General features: G+C 30.4%; 1 protein-coding gene and 1 pseudogene across 3 annotated transcripts in view; both read left to right on the forward strand.

Moving 5' to 3' along the window:
* LRP1B (LDL receptor related protein 1B) overlaps positions 1 to 19,152 on the forward strand; it is a 1,622,137-nt gene extending 1,602,985 nt beyond the window's left edge. Inside the window, exons 87-91 of one of the 3 annotated variants that reach the window (XM_036236560.1) lie at positions 3,026 to 3,102; positions 11,109 to 11,199; positions 12,124 to 12,268; positions 15,101 to 15,199; positions 16,689 to 18,569. In XM_036236560.1, the coding sequence (XP_036092453.1) occupies positions 3,026 to 3,102; positions 11,109 to 11,199; positions 12,124 to 12,268; positions 15,101 to 15,199; positions 16,689 to 16,829 (553 nt within the window). In that variant the 3' untranslated portion in view covers positions 16,830 to 18,569. Of the gene's footprint in view, positions 1 to 3,025; positions 3,103 to 11,108; positions 11,200 to 12,123; positions 12,269 to 15,100; positions 15,200 to 16,688 lie in introns of all 3 variants that reach the window. The other 2 variants (XM_036236558.1, XM_036236559.1) reach the window with 2 other exon arrangements.
* On the forward strand, positions 3,548 to 3,666 carry LOC118614105 (annotated as a pseudogene).
* Positions 19,153 to 20,090: the final 938 nt, after the last annotated feature.

Here is a 20,090-nt window from a genome sequence, read left to right on the forward strand (position 1 = left end):
TTTGACTAAATAAAGATCTATCTTTCAGTTATCCAACAATAATTAAAATTCATGGAGTGTTTAAAATGTTAAATAATTCAGAGTGATATAGTGATCACCATAAGAAGAAACAGCTGATTATCATTGTCCTAAGGTTAAGGGCAGTGTGAAAAATATGATATGTTTAAAAGGAATGATATACTTGTGTTTATGATGAGAAAAAAAATGGGGGGAAGGGCCAGGAAGGACTAATTCGAACATAATTGACCAAGGATAAATAGTAAGGAACAGTGGATTGTAACAACACATTAAATATGACCAAAACATGACTATTAATTTTGCTTGAGGAATAATGAAAAAGAGACAGATACCAAAGAAATTATAGTTAGCATGATTATGCAAATAATACAGTGAGAAATTAAATAGAAAATTTTGATGATCCACGTGCATTCTAATTCGTGAATCTGGACCATTAATGGCTTTGATCATTTTAGTCTACTCAGAGTATAAAGGTTTATGAATTTCTATAAATATAGTGAAAATTCTTGGTCTTAAATCAACCATTGGAAGAACAAGTCGTGGAGCAGCGAATGCCTTAAATAGTAATTTTATAAGGTATGCAGCAAGAATGATGATTTCTAGTTGATTTAAAATCTCAGACGAGAATATGTTTTTAAGACTGGGACAAATGTAGAACAGTAGAACATTTCTTTGGCCATAAAATATTATTTAATAAGGAGTATGGGAAGCATTGCAAAGTGATCACCAATGGATTAAGATGTTTAACTGTTAAAATTAATTTTTCTTCATCACAGTCTTTGAGAGTTATTTCCAGTATGTTATACATAAAATATTCCCTGAAGATTAAGAATTTCAATGTATCTTCATTTAAAAGAATAGAGCATTATGATCACTGGTACATAATGTCTTTTATCTATTATAAATATCAGGTTCCAAGTTATGAATAAAATAGAAAATTAATCAATACTATTAACAAATACCACCTATCCTACTTAAATAATTCCAAAGATTGAAATAAGAATTATAGTATCTTTATCTTCTTTTTTTAAAAAAAATTTCTCTCTGCTCTTCTTAAGTTCTAAAGGCATATTTCATAACTTCCTAAAGTACCTAAAATACATGATGTTGATATCAGAACATAATCTGGTCCATTAGCATTTAATTCACCAATTCCTGAGGAATTTCATTTTCTGACTTCCAAGCATCTCACAGTAATGATGAGCCCCAGTTCTTATCTCCAGTAACATAACAAAAATGTATCTCAAGTCATTCTTCTTATTTAACATGAAACCTGATTTAAGATTTTTGTTTGTTTGTTTGTTTGAATCAGAGAAGGTAATGTAAAGAGCAAATTTTGATATTTTGCTTAATGTAATTCCACAAAATAGCCTTATATGCATCAGCTATATAATAAAATTACTAAAGTATATCTTTTCAGTGGAGCTTATAACACATTCCCGCTGGTCAATTAGAAAGAATTGACAAGTGTAAAGCTACAGAAAACAAAAAGAATTTTGCAATAATCAGAATTCACTCTAACATGTTTGCAAAGTCTTACTAAACATGTTATTTTGAATTATCTGTGGACTATGTCAAGAATTAGAAACTGAAGAATTGGAACAATTTTCTAGATCATTCATCTGTGAAACCACAACTAAGGAAGAAATGATTTTTTCAAAATCAATATAATTTTATAGACTGATTTATAATAATTATTTGAAAATGTGCTCATTCCATTACCTCATTTCAGCAATAAGGACAGTCATAGACTAGACCTCAAAATTTCTCTATTTTAATTATTTACTTGTAGTATAACATATAATAAATGTGATGTATAGAAAATATATATGTAAGCTTTTTATAAAGAATCTGAGCAAAAAGTAAGACAATGTATGTGATGACCTAATCATAATATAATATTTTCATTTAAATCATGCTCCATACTCATAGTTTTATAATATCATTAATTAATCAAATAACGATATTTTTGAATAGTATCAATATTGTCAATTGTGCTGAAGTTAATATATCCTTTTATGAAATAAAATTTTGTTTTCCATGATTTAAGTTTGTCATCAATGATGACTTTTCGAGACTTGCCCATGTTTTAGAGCAGCCAATATTGTCTTCATGAGTATCTCAAATAATTCACAGGACGTCACCGAAAACTAGTTCTGAAAACAGCTTTAGCTATCTAAATTGACTATGACAGATGTAAGAAGCCTTCAAATTGCAGTTATTTAGTTTAGCCATCATGCCCAGAAAGATGTACTTTGAATGGCTCTGGAAGCCTTTATTTTATTCTGTATAACTATTGTTGATATGGAGGTATTTGACAGTCATTTTAAATAAGAACTGAAGCAATTAAATGGTTGCTCTGTGAATTTCCTCTGAAAGATGAACAAAGAAATCTTGTGTTAGCCTATAGGCACTTTCAAACGTAGCTAAAACCATTTCAGCATTTATTTGATGCAACTAGTTAATTATATAGTTGTGATTTATGTTTAAATAATGGATTTTAATTTGATCTATTATTTGAATCCTCTGTTAGACTTTTCATCCTAATGTCATAGTATCTATATGGGGACAACAGCTCTTCCCAATAAAACCTTGAGCATATTCTCTTGATTTTGTGGTAATAAAAGTATGGTTTTAAATGAGAAGGCGCTATACTTTCCTTTCTCTGATTAGGAAAGTAAAAATTTTTACAGTGGCTATTCGTAATTTTTAAGATGTCTCAAATTAGCTACTGCCTTAAGATTTCCATTCTGCTATAAAATATGCCAATTTTTAGATTAACAAAGAATAAATAAAAATGACTATAAAAATAAATTTTAAAAGCATTTAAACAGTGAAGTCCAATTGTAGTTAACTTCAGCATACTGACAATCTAAAGGAAATTAGCATAAATCTTTACCTAATATTCATTAATTTGTGATGGCTTGCTCCTTCATTTCATTTGGTTGAAGTTACTGCATTACTGGACTTGTAGGTTGTTATTCACTATTTTTTTTTTTTTTCTTAGATGTTCCACCAACTGGTCAGGCACACAATGTGAGAGGCCAGCCCCAAAGAGCAGCAAATCTGATCATATTAGCACAAGTAAGTTTCTCAGATTAGTATCTTGGGTGTTCTACATGGTACAAAAATATATTTTTTCTTTTTATGCCATTATCGAAGGAGTTGAGTCTGGGAAAATCTCTTTCATGGAATTTTGCAAGAGATCCACTGCAATGACTGTTTTTTGAAAGGTGAACCTCTGTGCACTCTGTGCACTCACCTGGTAATAAGATCCAGCTTTATGTTCTCTTTTAGACTATTAGAGTTCATCTCAAATTTTGGCAGTTTTCTTAAATCAAACCTAGCATAAGCTTTTCTTAGAAAACATACTTGAGCTACAAAGGTTGCAAATATCAAAATGAAAGTGAGAATGCTAAGAAAAAAAATAATTTCATGTTTTAATTAGAGAGAAATATTTTTTCTTGAAATACATTTTAATTTCTTGTGGAAAATCATACTTGATTTGTTAGATTTAGAGAGTTGTATTATCTACAGCCATGCCTCCCTGAACAAGCCCGATCCTGTCTGATCTTGGAAGCTAAGCAGTGTCAAGCCTGGTTAGTACTTGGATGAGAGACCACCTAGGAAGACCAGGTGCTGTAGGCATAAAAAAAAAAAATAGTAGTAGTAAAAATAAATAGATAAATAAATAATAAGGGATTGTAAACTGACAAGGTCCTTGCAATCTGTGAGGTCAACCAAGATAGCCTCACCTAACAAAAAAAAAAAGAGAGAGAGAGAGAGAATTGTATTAACAAACAATTCTTAATAAAAATTATAGTTGATTTATTACTTGTCTTTACAGTAAAGATTTTAAAATATAGCTTAATAGTTTAGAACTCATTTTTGTGCAGCTCTCATCTTAAGACAGGTTTTTGATATAAAATTTCATCTAAGTCAACATTGTGTCTGTTTTCCAACTATTTTACAAGATTTTATAAAGATTTTCAAAATAAAAGTATGAAGTAAAGTTTCTCAATTTGCACATTTTGCTATTAATTTGACCATGAGTGGAGAACTTTGAAAAATCTGCAACATACAACAAGTGGGCAAATATATTCTTGAAGAGGAAAAATAACATTTCTGAGTGACGAATGTTTAGTTTTGCAGTTTTTCTCTAGTCCTTCACTGCTGATGAAAACACTCTCATGAAAACAAACAAATAAAAAGAAAAAAAAACATATAGTGCAGTTTGGGAAAAAGAAAAGACACTATTGAAGTCAAAAGTATACAAAGGTTGGTACCCTGGCTATAGGCTTCCAGGGTTTGTTGATTTATGTGTTTGTTGTTCCTATCCCAAATAGTTTATATATTATTGTTTGAATTTCTGCAAGCAACAATGTCCAAACTCACAACATTTAGAGATTAATTTTGACCAATAAGAATGAGCATCTTTGAAAAATGGCAAATAGATCTAGAATAGCCTAAACATGAATATTTGATTTTGGAGAGATAAAGTGAGTTATCTTTATACATAGAGCATTTTGAATGCACTCTAAAATTTGTCTGTTGCTTTTAGAAAAGGGAAGAGATAAAGCCTTAAGAAAGCTATGAGCATATAATTGTAGAATAGGGCACTAAGGTTTGGGAAATTTGTTCATAAAAGGTAGTAGAGGTAGCAAAATATACCTTGCCTAATTTGCTACTGCAAAAGGAAGGGGAAAAAATGGCCCTCTCTCTTTCCAGGATCTAGGGCCCCTACTTATATTACTAATAATTCTGGAGGCATACTAATTCGCATAAGACTTTGTGATCTAATTGCAAAACTCAATCTTTATTAAGAGCATCTTTTTAATAAAAAATGCATTTTAAATTACCAACCTATAGAACACAGTGAATTTATAAGTTGAAAATTGTAAAGACAAAGTACTTTAGCATTCCTTTTGTGATAATTTCTTAATTATTTAGGATAACTGAGATGCATATCCTTTTAGAGCATCAAAAATAATTTTAAATATTGACAAAACTCTAAAAAAAATAGAAAAACATAGTATAATGTCAATTGAATTTTCAGTTTGTATATAAAGTCATTCAAATGGGAAAATTTAGTGTTTGGAAAATGATGTGGAGGAGGAGTGTGCCAGATGTTTTTCACTGGAGGATGAAGTCTTCAACTACTTGCAGGATCAACAAGCTCTCTTAAAAGGCAATGCCTCTAATTATATGCAACAGTTCTAAAACAGAGAACATCAAATGGGAGGAGGAGTTGCAGGTAGTTGTAACCCTTTTTCCAAAGATTCTCATGTTCTTTCTTTCTTTACTGAATAAAGTCACGAAATTTAATGGAAGTATCAAGGCACATTGAAAGAGCTCTTAGCTATGTAAGTCATATTTCGGATTTGAGCAAAGTTGACCAAATAATGACTCTGTTAGAAGGTATTTTACATTAGACATTTATGCTGAGAAAAACTTCCCTCAATAAGTAAAAAGAGGAAAAAAATAGTTAAACCGATTCTTCCTAAGATAGGAGGTTTATTTTATTCTCTAGTGAAGCCCAGTGGTTTTGAATGATCACCAAACGTTCCCTGAACTTGAGCAGTAGTCATTTGCCCAATAAGAAAGATAGATACTTTAGGAACGTGTTTTTAAATGTGCATTTCTGCTTACACTGAAGCATTTCATAATCATTGGACCTTGGAATAATTGAGAATACGCTTCGGCTGTTGGCCTAAGTGCCATCAACCGGCACAGACATTTACCTTTCTAATTGATGCACAGCTTTTTAAATCATCTCTGAGTAGTCACACTGATATTTTCTGGCCCTTCTTGTTTAAATTATCTAAAATTCTGCCTGTAGAATTAAGCAGATCTTATTATTCTTTAACTGTCTGCTTATGTTCTACTTGAAAATCTAGTCTGACTCTTCTGAAGTTATTTTAAATAGTTGTAAACTGAGGATGATACAACTCAGTATATATTCTTATTTTAATTTTGCCTAAAGTTTGAAGGGAGTAGACATGCACTGCTTGAATTGTGTGGTTCGTATATACTAAAATTGAGGAAGATAAAAATATAATCAGCGTCTGTGGGGCAGTAATGTAGAGATGTTGTATTTTCCTATTGTGACAACAGAGGCATGATACCTATTAGGGGGTTATTTGTGTCTTTTCTTTTTCTACTTTGTTCTTATCTCTTTTATATAATCATGTTTTAAAACAGAAAAGTAATTATGTAATACTTAGAATTCACAAATTTACAAATATAAAGAACTGAAAAATACAAAATAATGCCTTTGTCCTAATTCTCCCAAAGCAAATATGTATCACACTGCTATTAAGTGCCAAATACTGCACTAAATCCCAGAGATAAATCAGTGAGTAAAACATACAGTGCCTCTTCTCAAGAAGCTGAGGTTCTACATAAGGGTAAACAACCATAAAACATGGAAACATGAGAAAGAAACCAAAATGAAATGAGGCAAATAGAGAATGGCAGGGGAGAACTAAAGTCAGCAGTCATTTTTCAGAGGCAGTGATACTTAGACTTGAAGGTTTAAAAAAGAAGAGGAGAGGATAAGGCTGTTTCAAATAGATGAAACAGTAGGTATGGAAAACTGGAACAGGAAAGAGATGTGTTCAAGGGAGTTAAAGGCAGGTGTGCTGGCACCAAGGAACAAAAGGGAGAGTGAAACAAAGTGAGGATGAATATACAGGACCAAGATGATAGGCCGCCTCTTGAAGGTCACTGGAAGGATAACCTTTACTAAGTTTGGAATTTTATTGATCATTTTTTTAGTATATATGCTGCCATAGTAAGGACTTCTTTATGATTTTTAACATCACAATTTATCAAAATGCATAAGAAAAAGCACACTAACCATAAAAATCTATATATACTAGCATTTATACATATATGTAAACATAAACTTAAGAGAATATATAGCAACATGACAAAAACGGTCAATTGTAATGGTATTACATTTATTTTTTCTACTATAAATTCAATCAATAAACACGAGGTTCTCTTCTTTTGACCTCCATGATACTGAACTCCTGTTTTCCTTCTTACTTCTCTTAAAGCAACAATGTCTTCTTTGTAAGATGCCTTTTTCTTCTTCCTTATAATTAATTCACTTGACTACATATCACTACATAAACCCTTTCTTGGCAATCAGTAATTCCTTGACCTCAATTATCAACTCTATGTTGATTACTACTAAATAACTACTCTCAATCTTGGTTTCTTTCCTGAGTTTGAAACATATATCCCACTGTACATTTGCTGTATGTATAGGTATAGGTATAGGTATAGGTATAGGTATAGGTATAGGTATAGGTATAGGTATAGGAATATGTACATGTACATCTATATCTATGTTATCTATATCTATATCCATCTATATCCATATCATCTATATCTATATCTATGTCATCATCTATATTTATCATCTATCCATATTCCACAGGAATCACAGGCTCAGCATACCCTCCGATGTTCTCATCACCTTCTCTCACTCAACTAGCCAGTTTCCTGTACCTCGATTGCTTTCCTATATAGATGGATGGCTGAAAAATCTACCTGGTTACCCAAACCACATTTAACTGTCCTTCTTAATGCTCTTTGTCTCTTAAGTCAAACAATATATCCAGTGATGTTACTTCCTAAATTTTCTTCGACCTTGCCCATTTTTTAAAAAAATAATACAAATGCTCAGCTCATTCACAAAGCTTATACAGCCCTTCAGAACATCACCTTTGCTGTCCTCTACAGCCACATCTCCTTCTACCACTCTCCATTCTGCACATCAGCCACACTGTTGTTCCTTGATCTTTCCTCCTCTAGACCTTTACATTTCTCTTCCTAGATGAATTCAATATGTCCTTGTCCCACTCGACCTGAGTTCTCTTTCATGGAACTAAAGAGGACTCATCCCTCAGGTCTCAGAGACATCCAGTCCTCTTCCATCCCAGATCTAGTTGGATGCCCCTCTTTTATATTTCTAGAACAATGCATAATTTTCCTGGAATAGTCTTTATCACACCATCTTAAATAAACCCATTTCTTTGTCATCTTCTAAATACACATCAAAAAACATGAGGAGAGGCATGTTTGTACCCTCAGTACAAAGTAAGAGTATACATTAAATGCATAGGAGATGGCAACACTTAAAATATATTTCCTAAATAAAAATCGAATATATAGTCCATATGATATCCTAGGAACTGTGCTAAGTACAAAGAGAGATGGACATTTATGTCCTCAAATTACAAATAAATTGGTTTCTACAATATATTGGACAAAGTGCGAAACAGAGTCATGAATAGAGTACTATGGCAATATATATTTTTAATTAATTAATAAACATATGTAGCACTTTCTAGGTAATTGACAATCATATTTACATTATTACAAAGTAGGTATTAATGACTACACTCATTTTATAGATGTGTAAGTGGAGACAATATAAATAGTTTGCCCAAGGATATGTCGCTAGTAATTCGAGGTTTGAACAGAGGTAGTCTGACTCCAGAGATCCTTATCTCAACTGCTATGCTGTACTGCCTCTCTTATGGAGGGGGTCTCTAGAACATAACAATTTTGTAATACAATTACTTTTCTAATGAAAAAAGTGTTGTGTAATGAGGCTTCAGAACAATATTGCAAAGAAAGAGTTGCTCTGTTTTATTTGAGGTAGTTAAGATATTCTCTCAGCCCTTAATAAGTACAGAAAGTACTTTTCGAAATCATTTTAGAACAACCTACCAATAACGTATGTTTAAAAAATCACCTGCAATATGACCATCACATGTTGCAATATTATAGTTACTGCTATATGTGCTACTTAGAAAAATGTACCCATTCTGAAAAATACCTATCTTATGATTCTAAAAACGTATGTGGTTGCCAATTGTTTTATAACTGGCCAAATTGCTATACTGCATTATTTATTGGCAACTTTAAGTATTACTGCAGTTACCTCAATTAGTTACATAAACATATCAGAAATCTAGATTCTTAAACAAAGTATTATTTAGATTTGTAAAGGATTGGAGCTGCCATTCATGATGGGAGAAAGAAGAAAAAAGAAGTTTTTTTTTGTTTCCTAGAATACATAATTAACAGCATTTCTACCTTGTAGAATAAAAGACTATGTAGAACAAATAAAATCTCATATTCTAAATAATATACGGTTGCATTGAGGGAAAAGTAAATTTATATACCTTAAAATCAATATTAGTAAGTATTTTTTACCAACCAATTTATCACAAATTTTAGTGGGAAAACGATAGTGAAGTATTTATATTTACAAAGTCTTGATCAATCAGGTGAAGTCATAGTTTATGAAGAAACCAGCTGTTCACTGGTATTTAAACTTTGTGAACAAATGTTCACTATTTTCTAGGATGCCAGATTCTCTACTGTCATTAATTACTAATAAATTACACATTCATATAAAGTTCACTTTCTCAAAACCATATAAAATTGAACTCACTAAGTTGCATAGTCCTGGTAAAAACACGAAAAAATAAAATGAGTTTTTTATTTTAGAAACTGACTAAAGAAGGCAAGCCATATTTTTTCTTGCAGGGAAGACATAGGGACTTGGTTATTTTAGACAAATTATTTTTGAAGTTTCAAAGTGATAGATTATTTTACGCATGACATTTCTTCAATAAAGACTTTTTGGCATTTTGGTAAGTAAACTCTACTATGTACTATCTCACACGGATAACTTTTGGCTAGAACTGTTAAATTGATCTATATTTCTATGTTAAAGTTCCTAAACAGCTGCTTATTGTGCTTAATATTATCATACATTTCTACTACAGGATGTTTACATTCACATGTATTTGCAGAGGAAAATTCAAATATTTAATAATTCTTAATGGTTCATCCCTGAACTATTCAAGATCTCCATGTGAAATTTCAATTAGTTTTTGCATTGCTTCATTCTTAATTTAATCAGTAATTAACCTGACTTAACTAAATCAACCAGATACTTATTCCAAGTAATGAAAGCCTTTGTTTCATAAGCACTAGATATTTGTTGGACAAATAATATTAGGTTATTTTTTATTATATTATTATTTTTTGAAGCAAGTATTATCTCCTTTCTTGGAAAAAAAATTAATTTCCCATATTGCCAACCTCGAAATGGAGGGCAGAGGTTCTCTTCAGTTTTGCTTTTTCCATCTGCTCAGATGCATAAAAACTAATACTCAGTTTCTTGGACCACTTTTGAAGATCTAGCCCATAGATAGTTTATATCATTTTGAAGATAGGTGATATAATATGAGATCATTCTTATAAATATGTGAAAACACAGGGGAAAATGTCCATTTACAACATAAGACCAACCTTGCAGAGATGTTTTCCTGAAACTATTCCAGAAGTGGAAAGAAAATCCCCTCTGCTTCCCTATTTTGTTGAATCAAGTTAACAGCCCTACGTGGTAGGTCTTTTTGCCTCTTTTACTTTGGTGAAGAGCAAGAGCCTCAAAAAAAATTTTTTTTACACTTAAAAATTCCTCAATTTAATATTATTTTGATAAATACTTTATATACTATTTAATACTTCAGTGGCTAAATAATATTTAAAGTGTCAAGCCTCAAATTTTAAATAACCTATTCAACGTCTTCAAGTAAGTTGTGAAATATATTTAGGCCTATGTTATCTCAAATCCAGTGCTGATGTCCCTTTTTTGTTTTGCCAGGCCACACTCTAACTTGCCACGTGTACTCCTGGCCAGAGAGTATTTATAGCTAAAGGAACAAAACTGAGGGTGGGAATGTGACCAGTAAAATTGTGTAAATGTGTGTTCAGTCCTGATTGATTTACAAGGTATTACCAGCATATACTTACATCATGGCAAGTAAATGTGCGTTGTGAGATTGAGACACAACATATAAGTGAAAGATATTTAAACAAACATTTTCAGTAGATCAAGAATTTGATAGGAGCAATGTTTTAGTAACACGAACTAGGAAAGTAGACATTCAGCCTAAGCTTTGTTATATCATTGGTCAAATGATTTGGTGTAATATTCAGTTATATCAGTCTTTACTTTTTGTTTATGTGTTCATCCTCTTCATTCATTTCTTTTTCAGGAAGTATTGCTATCATTGTGCCCCTTGTCCTCTTGGTTACTTTGATAGCCACCTTAGTGATTGGTTTAGTGCTTTGTAAAAGAAAAAGAAGGTAAGATGCAATGTTCTAGACTAACAGTAAATAAACGACACAAATAGTTACAGAAACACAAATATTCTTTTTAAATTTCTTAAAACATGAGTTGTTTTATCTAAAATCCTGTTTTCTAAACCATTTTATACCTTTATTTCATTTTGAGTAATTATAATTCAGATAACCCTTTTCCAATGTTATGCTTGCTGGTGGGATGGCTCCATTTTTATATTCTAAAAGAACTAACAAGGGAACACACTAATTAAGATTTTATTGGAATTTAGCATTTGTAGTGGTTTTTCCTTGAAATCACAAGTCTCCGAAAAGGATCTTTTATATTAATATGTGTAAGATTAGTGATGTCAATATAATCATAATGAATATGTATTGTGTATAAGAAATTGTGCATTCGTTTATGGTATATATTACTAGTAGTGTCATTATTCAATTTACATGCATATGTGTATAGTTTTAAAGATCCAAAAATAGTGGATTACCTGTGGGGTTATTATCCAGAACCAAGAGTTTGTGGGTCAGTATTTTAATTATGGGAAAGAGGATTTTAGTTATATGACTTGAGTATTGAAAATGATCTATTTCAATGTTTCCTTATAATTATTTTTTAGGACAGTTTTCAGAAAGAAAGGGGAAAAGTAGAATTTATAAATATAATTAGTTTCTTATAATGGGATATTATTTATTATGAATATGTTCTGAGTGCAATTTTATTGTTAAATATAAATAATTTGGAAAAATAACATGTTAAGACATTTTTGTTCCTTTGTGACTCAATAATGTCATTTATTTTGATTGAATTTTATTTATGAATTTACCATTAGTTATATTAAAATCAGTCAATAAATCTATAGATATAATAGTTTCATACACCATGATTGTAATATTTAAGCAAGTCACACTTATATTAATGTTCACATATTCTAGGACAAAAACTATTCGAAGACAACCTATTATCAATGGAGGAATAAATGTAGAAATTGGCAATCCATCTTATAACATGTATGAGGTGGATCATGATCACAACGATGGAGGTCTTTTAGATCCAGGTTTTATGATAGATCCAGCAAAGGTAATATGTTTTAAAATGATGGACAGTTAGCACTGAGATTCTTGAGTCACATTTCTGCAATATGATTTTGATTTCATCAACATTTTCTTTTATCTGACATTATAGCAAAGAATTTTAGGATGCACCAAATGTTATTATCTTTTCTAAAGAAAAAATGAAATTATGGATTGCATTCACCTGAAGCATGAAGTTAATATAACATGTTTTAGAAAATACGTATTTATTTATTCACTTAATTTATAAACTTATACACTTTACTTCAAAAAATATCTTATGTAAATGTATTGAGATACCAACACATCTAATTATACAGCATAGTATAAAAACACTATCTGAAATATATTTTTAATAATAAAAAGAGAAGAGTACTTTATTGTCAAAATAAGGAGTTTATTTCTAGTGTTTCATTATAAACTCAGCTAAACTGTGTACATGGCTTCTTTCATATCAAATCACTTTTGAAACATAGTTTTTCTATGTGCTATAATACTCTTGCTATTGATTTGAGGCGTGTCATTGAAACCTATAGCCCAAAAATCCAGTCTTTTTTTAAAGTTCCTGTTAGTTCATATCATTTTATGCTTAGATTCTCAGGTTTTAAGAAAATTAGATAAATAATTATCCAGATAAATTAAACTCACGAAGATTCATTTCACTGTATTATTTGAATATTATGCATGATAATTATAGGACATTTTGCTATTAATTAAGAGCATCAATTTGCTATCTTGGACTAATTTTTCATATATTTATTGAATATTTATTTATTTACTTTCCGATATATTAAAGATACTTTGTCCAAAAAACACCTTTATATTATAAATAATCACTGTGACTGACCCACATCCAAATAGTTTTGCATTCATAGTAACAGCTGTTCCCAAAAAGTTCAATGAAGTCCCTTACATTTATTCTATTTATGACTCCACAGTTATACTTTCTAAGCCTGAAATTGATGGTCAAGTATTCATTTCTATGGAAAAAAATCAATCATAATTGTATGGATATATTTTTTTTTACTCTCAGAGGCTATCATAGTGATTTTTCCTAGTTAGAATTAATTTTATAGTTACTACTATTAATGCAGTAATTGACTCCTACATTTGAAATTGTTCATGAAATAAGTCCTTATAAGTTTCACTGTGTTCTACTTGATATTGAAAGACTATATATACTGTACACATTGTTATTTGATAACTTATCTATTAAGGAGAAAGACATCTTAAATAATAAACTTTTTATATTCTTTGAATAACTTTTTATATTATTTCCTTAGGAATAAAAATATAGTATCTATAAGTATTCTAGGAACTGACGACAGCATACTAAAGCAGTTTTCATAAAAAAGGGAGTTCTCATTTGCACACATTATATATATTTTTTTCTACAAATCGAATTAAGCCAATTTTGGACACTTAAAGAGACTAGCATTTTTAGGATTCTATTTAAATTTTTTTCCACATTTACTCTAGGAAGATAAAACTGTGCTTCAGTGCCCCTTGAATATATGTTCAATGTACTTAGCACATAACATTTAATAAATATTTATTTATCGATTTGCTGACTGATTGACCAAAATTATATTAAATGTGACTTAGATGGCTGATTCTAGCTAGATTCCGATGTTTGAAATATAAATATGAATTGTTGCCTATTCATAAGAAATAAATGCAGAAAATACAGCTAGTCTTAATGGTATAAACGATTTTGAAAAACAGAGAGTCACACCAAAGCAACCTTAAATATCAAATATTTTTCCTAGAGGTTCACTGTATTGCAATGGTTTGATATACTAAAGATGTGACCAAATACATATAAGTTCCATTACACATAAAAAAGACTTCTGTTGTTCGGTCATTTTTATTATTTTCAAAATAAATAAAATTTCTACTTTGATGGTACCTTATAATCAAAAGAAATGAAATTTTAGAGTTAATTTTAAAAGATTTATCTATGGAAGCAATCGGAACAGTTTAGGAGTTCAAAAAAAGGAGATTTAGTATCTACTGGTTTTTATCTCCAAATTCATCTCAATCCTTAGATTGTTTTTAATATCTTCTAAATGAGACGTCTGTGGAGGAAAATAAATAGGCAATATTGACCTAATTTCATGTTTAACATCTTTTCCTGAGACCTTTGCCCTTGTCCCAAACTTTGTGATCATTCATTGTTAGGTGTTGATAGTTAAAATTTTTGAATATGCATATTAGCTAATATTTTTATATTCTTTAAATTTTCATCATTTTTTTTTCTTTCGGGTAACCAAAAATACTCTATTATGAATATGGGTATACTGGATTGGCTACTTCTACCCTTAAACCCAAAAAATTCTAAAGTCCATACTTGTATGAAGAGTTACTGAGCCAATTTAATTACTAATTAATCTATGTTAGACTTGAGAGTCAGATTTCCCAAAATTCAAATGTCTATTTTATGATATATCAAATTTATGATTTTTCCCCCCTAAAAATATAGAGTGGTGATGAATCTTTAATTAGATGCAGTCAGATATTCAAGTGTCCAGAATTGGCTACTGTCAAAAACTTTCAGTGACAAAAACCTTAAATGGAGGAGGCTGGTGTGCTTTTTACGGTGCTGTTTGCAAAGATACGCTTTCATTGGGGAGAATAAAATTAATTTAACCTAGAAACATCTACCTATGAAGAACAGATTCAATATTAATAGTTGTTATTAAAGCTAGCATGAACACTGTTCCTGTCCCAGAGCTAAAGAGTATTTTTATATTGTTGTTATAACTTGATATAAGTTCATGAAAATGAAAAAAATTCCATGATATTAGATCAGAAACTAAAATTTTCTGTTTACGTACAGGCCAGGTATATAGGGGGCGGGTCCAGTTCTTTCAAGCTTCGACATACAGCGCCGCCCATCTACCTAAACTCTGATTTGAAAGGACCACTAACTGCTGGGGTGAGAAAATAAAATTCATTATTTCATATCCATTCCATCACAGAACCCCTCACAATCAAAAATTATTATTAGATTTATTTATTTTAATTTTTTTATAGTAGAATATTTACAGCAGCTGATTATTAGATTTAGATAAGAGCTTGCCCTTGAGTTTTTAAAAAACAAAAGTTTTGAAACAGCATTAAAATCAGGGACTTATGTTATATTGTTACATGCCCTACCTATGCAAGATTGTGTATAAGATGTGTTATCATTTTAGGCAAGCTATTCAATAGAAATAGTTCTGCTGAATTTGAAAATGTTATAGCATTTTAACAATAAGTTTGAATATTTACTATTCTTAGAAAAGGAATCTCTAACCAGAAATACAAACTGAGTATTTTAAACAAGTTAATTTGCTTTTATTCATTTCCTATAAGGTACTTTAATATATACAAATTTAATGTCCAGTTAAATAAAAATATACTATAAAATTAAGCAGTATATTGAGAAATTAGAAATGCTCTAATGAAAACATTCTTAACTTTTTTATGAAGTAACTATTTTCCAGAGAAAGATGCATTAAGTTATATGGTTCACGTTAGAAGAGGGAAAAAATAAGGGTTTCGAGTTACCCATTAGCTGTTTTTCATTCTCATTTTTTAAAATTATTTTTGTCTCATTTGCATGGCTCAAAGATTATAGTGTTTCTTTAGATTTAATATTTTGCTTTTGTAAATACAAAACAAAACTAAACAAGCATTAGGCAATAGTTTCTTGAGTTAAGTTGCAATTAGTAAATAATGAACATTTATATATATTTTTCAACTAAATAAGATCATTTCTACATGTTTTGATTCTTCCTCAAAATGGGTAAATATGTATGCAACTTAAGATAACCGTGTACTTTATAATTCTTTGGAAGAGTCCTAAAGTATTTTCAATATTAAATATATATAGATTGTTTGAAGAAAAAATTTTGTTTTTATTTTAAAGTCTACATCACCAATATTTTTCTTTTTGTTTTTCTTTGTTTTCTTGCTTTTAACTTCATATTGAAAAATTATAAGCTCCGAGCAATTATATGGCTTTCTGTAAACACATCTTTCCTGCCACTGCAATAGCAATGAGAGAAAATATATGGACTTAAAATTAGACTATTTAGTTTAATGTTTTATGCTTTTAAATAGTCTCAGTGAATATAGTTTTCATGACGTTTTCTTTAGGATTTTAATATTATGTCAAAGCTCCCATTAGGTTCACAGGTTACCTGAAAAACATACCATTATGATGTTATCTAATACCATGCTAATGTCAACAAAAGCTTGTAATTTAAATTGTTATATTTAAATTGTTGCATTTAAATCATTAAATGTAAATTAATGTATTTAGTAAATTAAATGTATTTCATGTAAATGTTATTAACATTAAAAGATAGACATTCTAGAAAATAATTAATGTGGTCAAAACTGATAATAAAATTGTACTTATTTATTTTTTTCTCCTTCAGCCAACAAATTACTCCAATCCTGTGTATGCAAAATTGTATATGGATGGGCAAAACTGTCGAAACTCCTTAGGAAGTGTTGATGAAAGGAAAGAACTGCTTCCAAAGAAAATAGAAATTGGGATAAGAGAGACAGTGGCATAATCAGTGATACCTTTTATATACTGTATAAATGTATAAAATATAAGGATTACTTTTGTATGTTCCAACAGTATTATACTTGTTTTGGCATCAGCATTACCTCTTTCTTTATCTTTTTCCTGGTTAATTGTTTTCTGAGTTTCCTGGGTTCTATATTTTGCTGATGACTATTAATTGACCATTTGTATGGTATTTTTATGAAAAAGAACTGCACTACAGTACAATTTACAACAATGCTGCTGATATGACACACCTTTGAATTTGTTAAAATTAAAAACAACATATTCCTTTGTAGTGTGAAAATATGAGCAATCTATTTTATATGAACTCTTTTGGTTCTACTTAATCAACAAGAGACTGTATTTCTTCATTCTATGGTCTGAACGCTGTAATACAATGTCATTTTACTTTCTCATTTAAATTGATGGAACAATGATTAAATGGTCAACTCTCTTCTTTGTGCCCGTTAAGATTGATTCAGACTGCTGAAAATTTAGAGGCCTCAAAAGTTCAGTATCACCTGCTTTGAAATTAGCTTAGATTTGCCAAGTGATAGATGACAATTTTGAGGAAAATCTTTAAAAATATATAAAATTAATAATTTGCATGAACACATATGACTACATTTCCAAAATTTAGTGGACTGTATGTGATATACTAAACACATACACTGTGAACAATAGTTATATTTAGGTGGTAGAGCATAGCAAAAATATAACCAAATGTGGAAAAACCACGTTTGCTATGGGATAAGGACCTTTTTTCTCCCGACCTAGAGCACAATAGGGCATTGGGTACTCATGTCTTAGGAATTCCTTCCCAGCCATGTGCTTTTTGTGGAAGATTAACCCAACCCATTACAACACATACACAGAACACTGAAGAATAACATATAAGCACACAAATTGATGACAGAATTTCAATTATGTGAATGCATTCTCTTTGCTAGTTCAAAATGACTGCAAAACAGTCACTATAATATGATATGATAGAGTAATTAGTAAATATTTTCAACATATAATATATAACTAACTCAATATTTGCCCTATCCAAAATATATTCTTAAAGGATTTCCTAAGTTATAGAACAATTATCTGCCCATAATCAAAGGTGGAGAGTATATATGCTGACCAGTTACTCTGGTACTCTGGGTTTTGTTGTTGTTGTTGTTATGCAAAACACATGGACCCCATTCATTTGTTTGTTTGTTTTCAATTTTTAATTAAAGCAAGTACGATTTATTTAAGTTGTATAAAAAAAGGATAACATTTTTATACAAATATCTTTAAAGGCACAAAAGATTTATTCACAAGGTATGGAGGGCTTTTTGTTCCTCTGATAGACATGACTGACTTTTAGCTGTCATAATGTATTAACTTAACAGATGAAATATGTTTGTGGTTGCTCTTTATCCCTTTGTACAAGCATTAAAAAGAAAAAAAAAACTGCTGTTTTATAAAGAGACTTTTTGTTGTACTATGTGCATGCATACTACCTATTTCTAAACTTTGCCATATTGAGGCCTTTATAAACTATTGATTTATGTAATACTAGTGTAATTTTGCTTGAACAATGTTATGCATATCATAAACTTTTTCAGGTTCTTGTTTAAGTACATTTTTTAAATTGAACAGTATTTTTCCTTTTGGTTATAATAGTCATTTTGCCTATGTTTCTACAATGAAGTGTTGAATACTTTATAAAAAATTGTTGACTGACTTATTTAAATGAAATTCTACATATTTAAGAGCCTGTGTTGGGTAGTTTTTAAAAATAAGAAAATCCTATCTTTATGGAGTCTAATATTCCTAGGAAACTATTTCAGTAAACATAAGACATAATTTTTATTTCCTTAGAACATAATTTCTGGGGTAGGATTAATTTTGTTGAGTCATTTTTAAAAGCATAGTGGAGAAGGCATTTTCTCCCTTCTTGAAGCAGAAACATTTACCTTAGTTTTTCCTTTTCTACTTCCTTACATTGATCGTCATAGATTCCATGTTGCAATGGAAAGATGCTATATACAGTTGATAACAATTGTGTTGAAATAAGCTAAAGTTCTTCCTTCCCCTTCTCATTCTCAAAAAGTGCATTTTATTAAAAACTCAGATTCCATTAGATGTTGTTTACACATTGATTTATAAGTAGAATGGTTATTGGTACACCTACTTGAAGTATCATACTACAGAGGCAAATTAAGAACGGTTTTGTTTGCTGTAGCTATCATTGAATTATATTATCTAAAGTGGCTTTTTTATAATAGAGTTTTATGACCATAACTGAAATTACTATTTGAAAGAAACAGAACCCACATATTGGAATGATCTTGATACAAGTAATATTAGTATTAATATCTAGCAAATTATATAAAATACAACAGTCCAACTAATACTCAGGGTCTGGCATCGATTACCTGTGTTCTCACTAGAGAACTGATTAAAGTCATAATCAAAAGGCTCAGAATATGCTTTTTAACCCCTAGGGCTTATCTGCATTTTCATGGTCCTTACTTATTTCCACATTATGCTTCACCATCTCATGCTGATTCATTCAAGTCTATATTGGAGTGCATAGTCTTTCTGTTCCCAGTTACTCTGCATTTAGTCTTTACAAGACAAAGACAATTTTTCAAGTACTCAAAGTTAATTTACTCTATTTCCATTGTGCTAGCTCTTTCTATCTCTTTCTTTCTTCTTTTTTTTTTTTTTTGCAAAAAACTCATGTAAGTGCTATAAATTCAAGTGTATAATTTTGCTCCACAGTGACCATTCTTTATAAACGCCATCACCAAAATACTTCCTAAAATAATCCTTCAAGCTTTGATGTATATATTTTCTAACAATAAAAATTTCCAGGGAAACTCTCCTCCTTACCCAAATGCTTTTTCTTCCAAAGCAGAGCTTTTCAATCTCTTGACATTTGGGGCCAGGTAATTCATTGATGTCCTATATTGGGTAGTATACTTAGCAGTATTCCTGCCCTCTTATCTATTAGCTACTATGGGCACTGCCCAGAGTTGCAACAACAAAAACCATCTACAGACATTGTTAGATGTCTTCTGGAGTACAAAATTGCTGTTGTTAAGAACTGCTGATCTAGTGCTGTACTCTGTCTTCTGCTATTAAATGACAGTCAGCTGAAATAGCTGAGTCAAAAAAAGAGACCCTTTCATCATCAAAATCATGGCATTCTTAAGTTTTGATTTTAATTATTTGATGTTGATGACGCATGTTATAGTTATACAAATTTAGTATTAGTAAAGTG

Source organism: Rousettus aegyptiacus, unplaced genomic scaffold (genome assembly GCF_014176215.1).
Source record: "Rousettus aegyptiacus isolate mRouAeg1 unplaced genomic scaffold, mRouAeg1.p scaffold_m13_p_2, whole genome shotgun sequence".
NCBI lineage: Eukaryota > Metazoa > Chordata > Mammalia > Chiroptera > Pteropodidae > Rousettus > Rousettus aegyptiacus.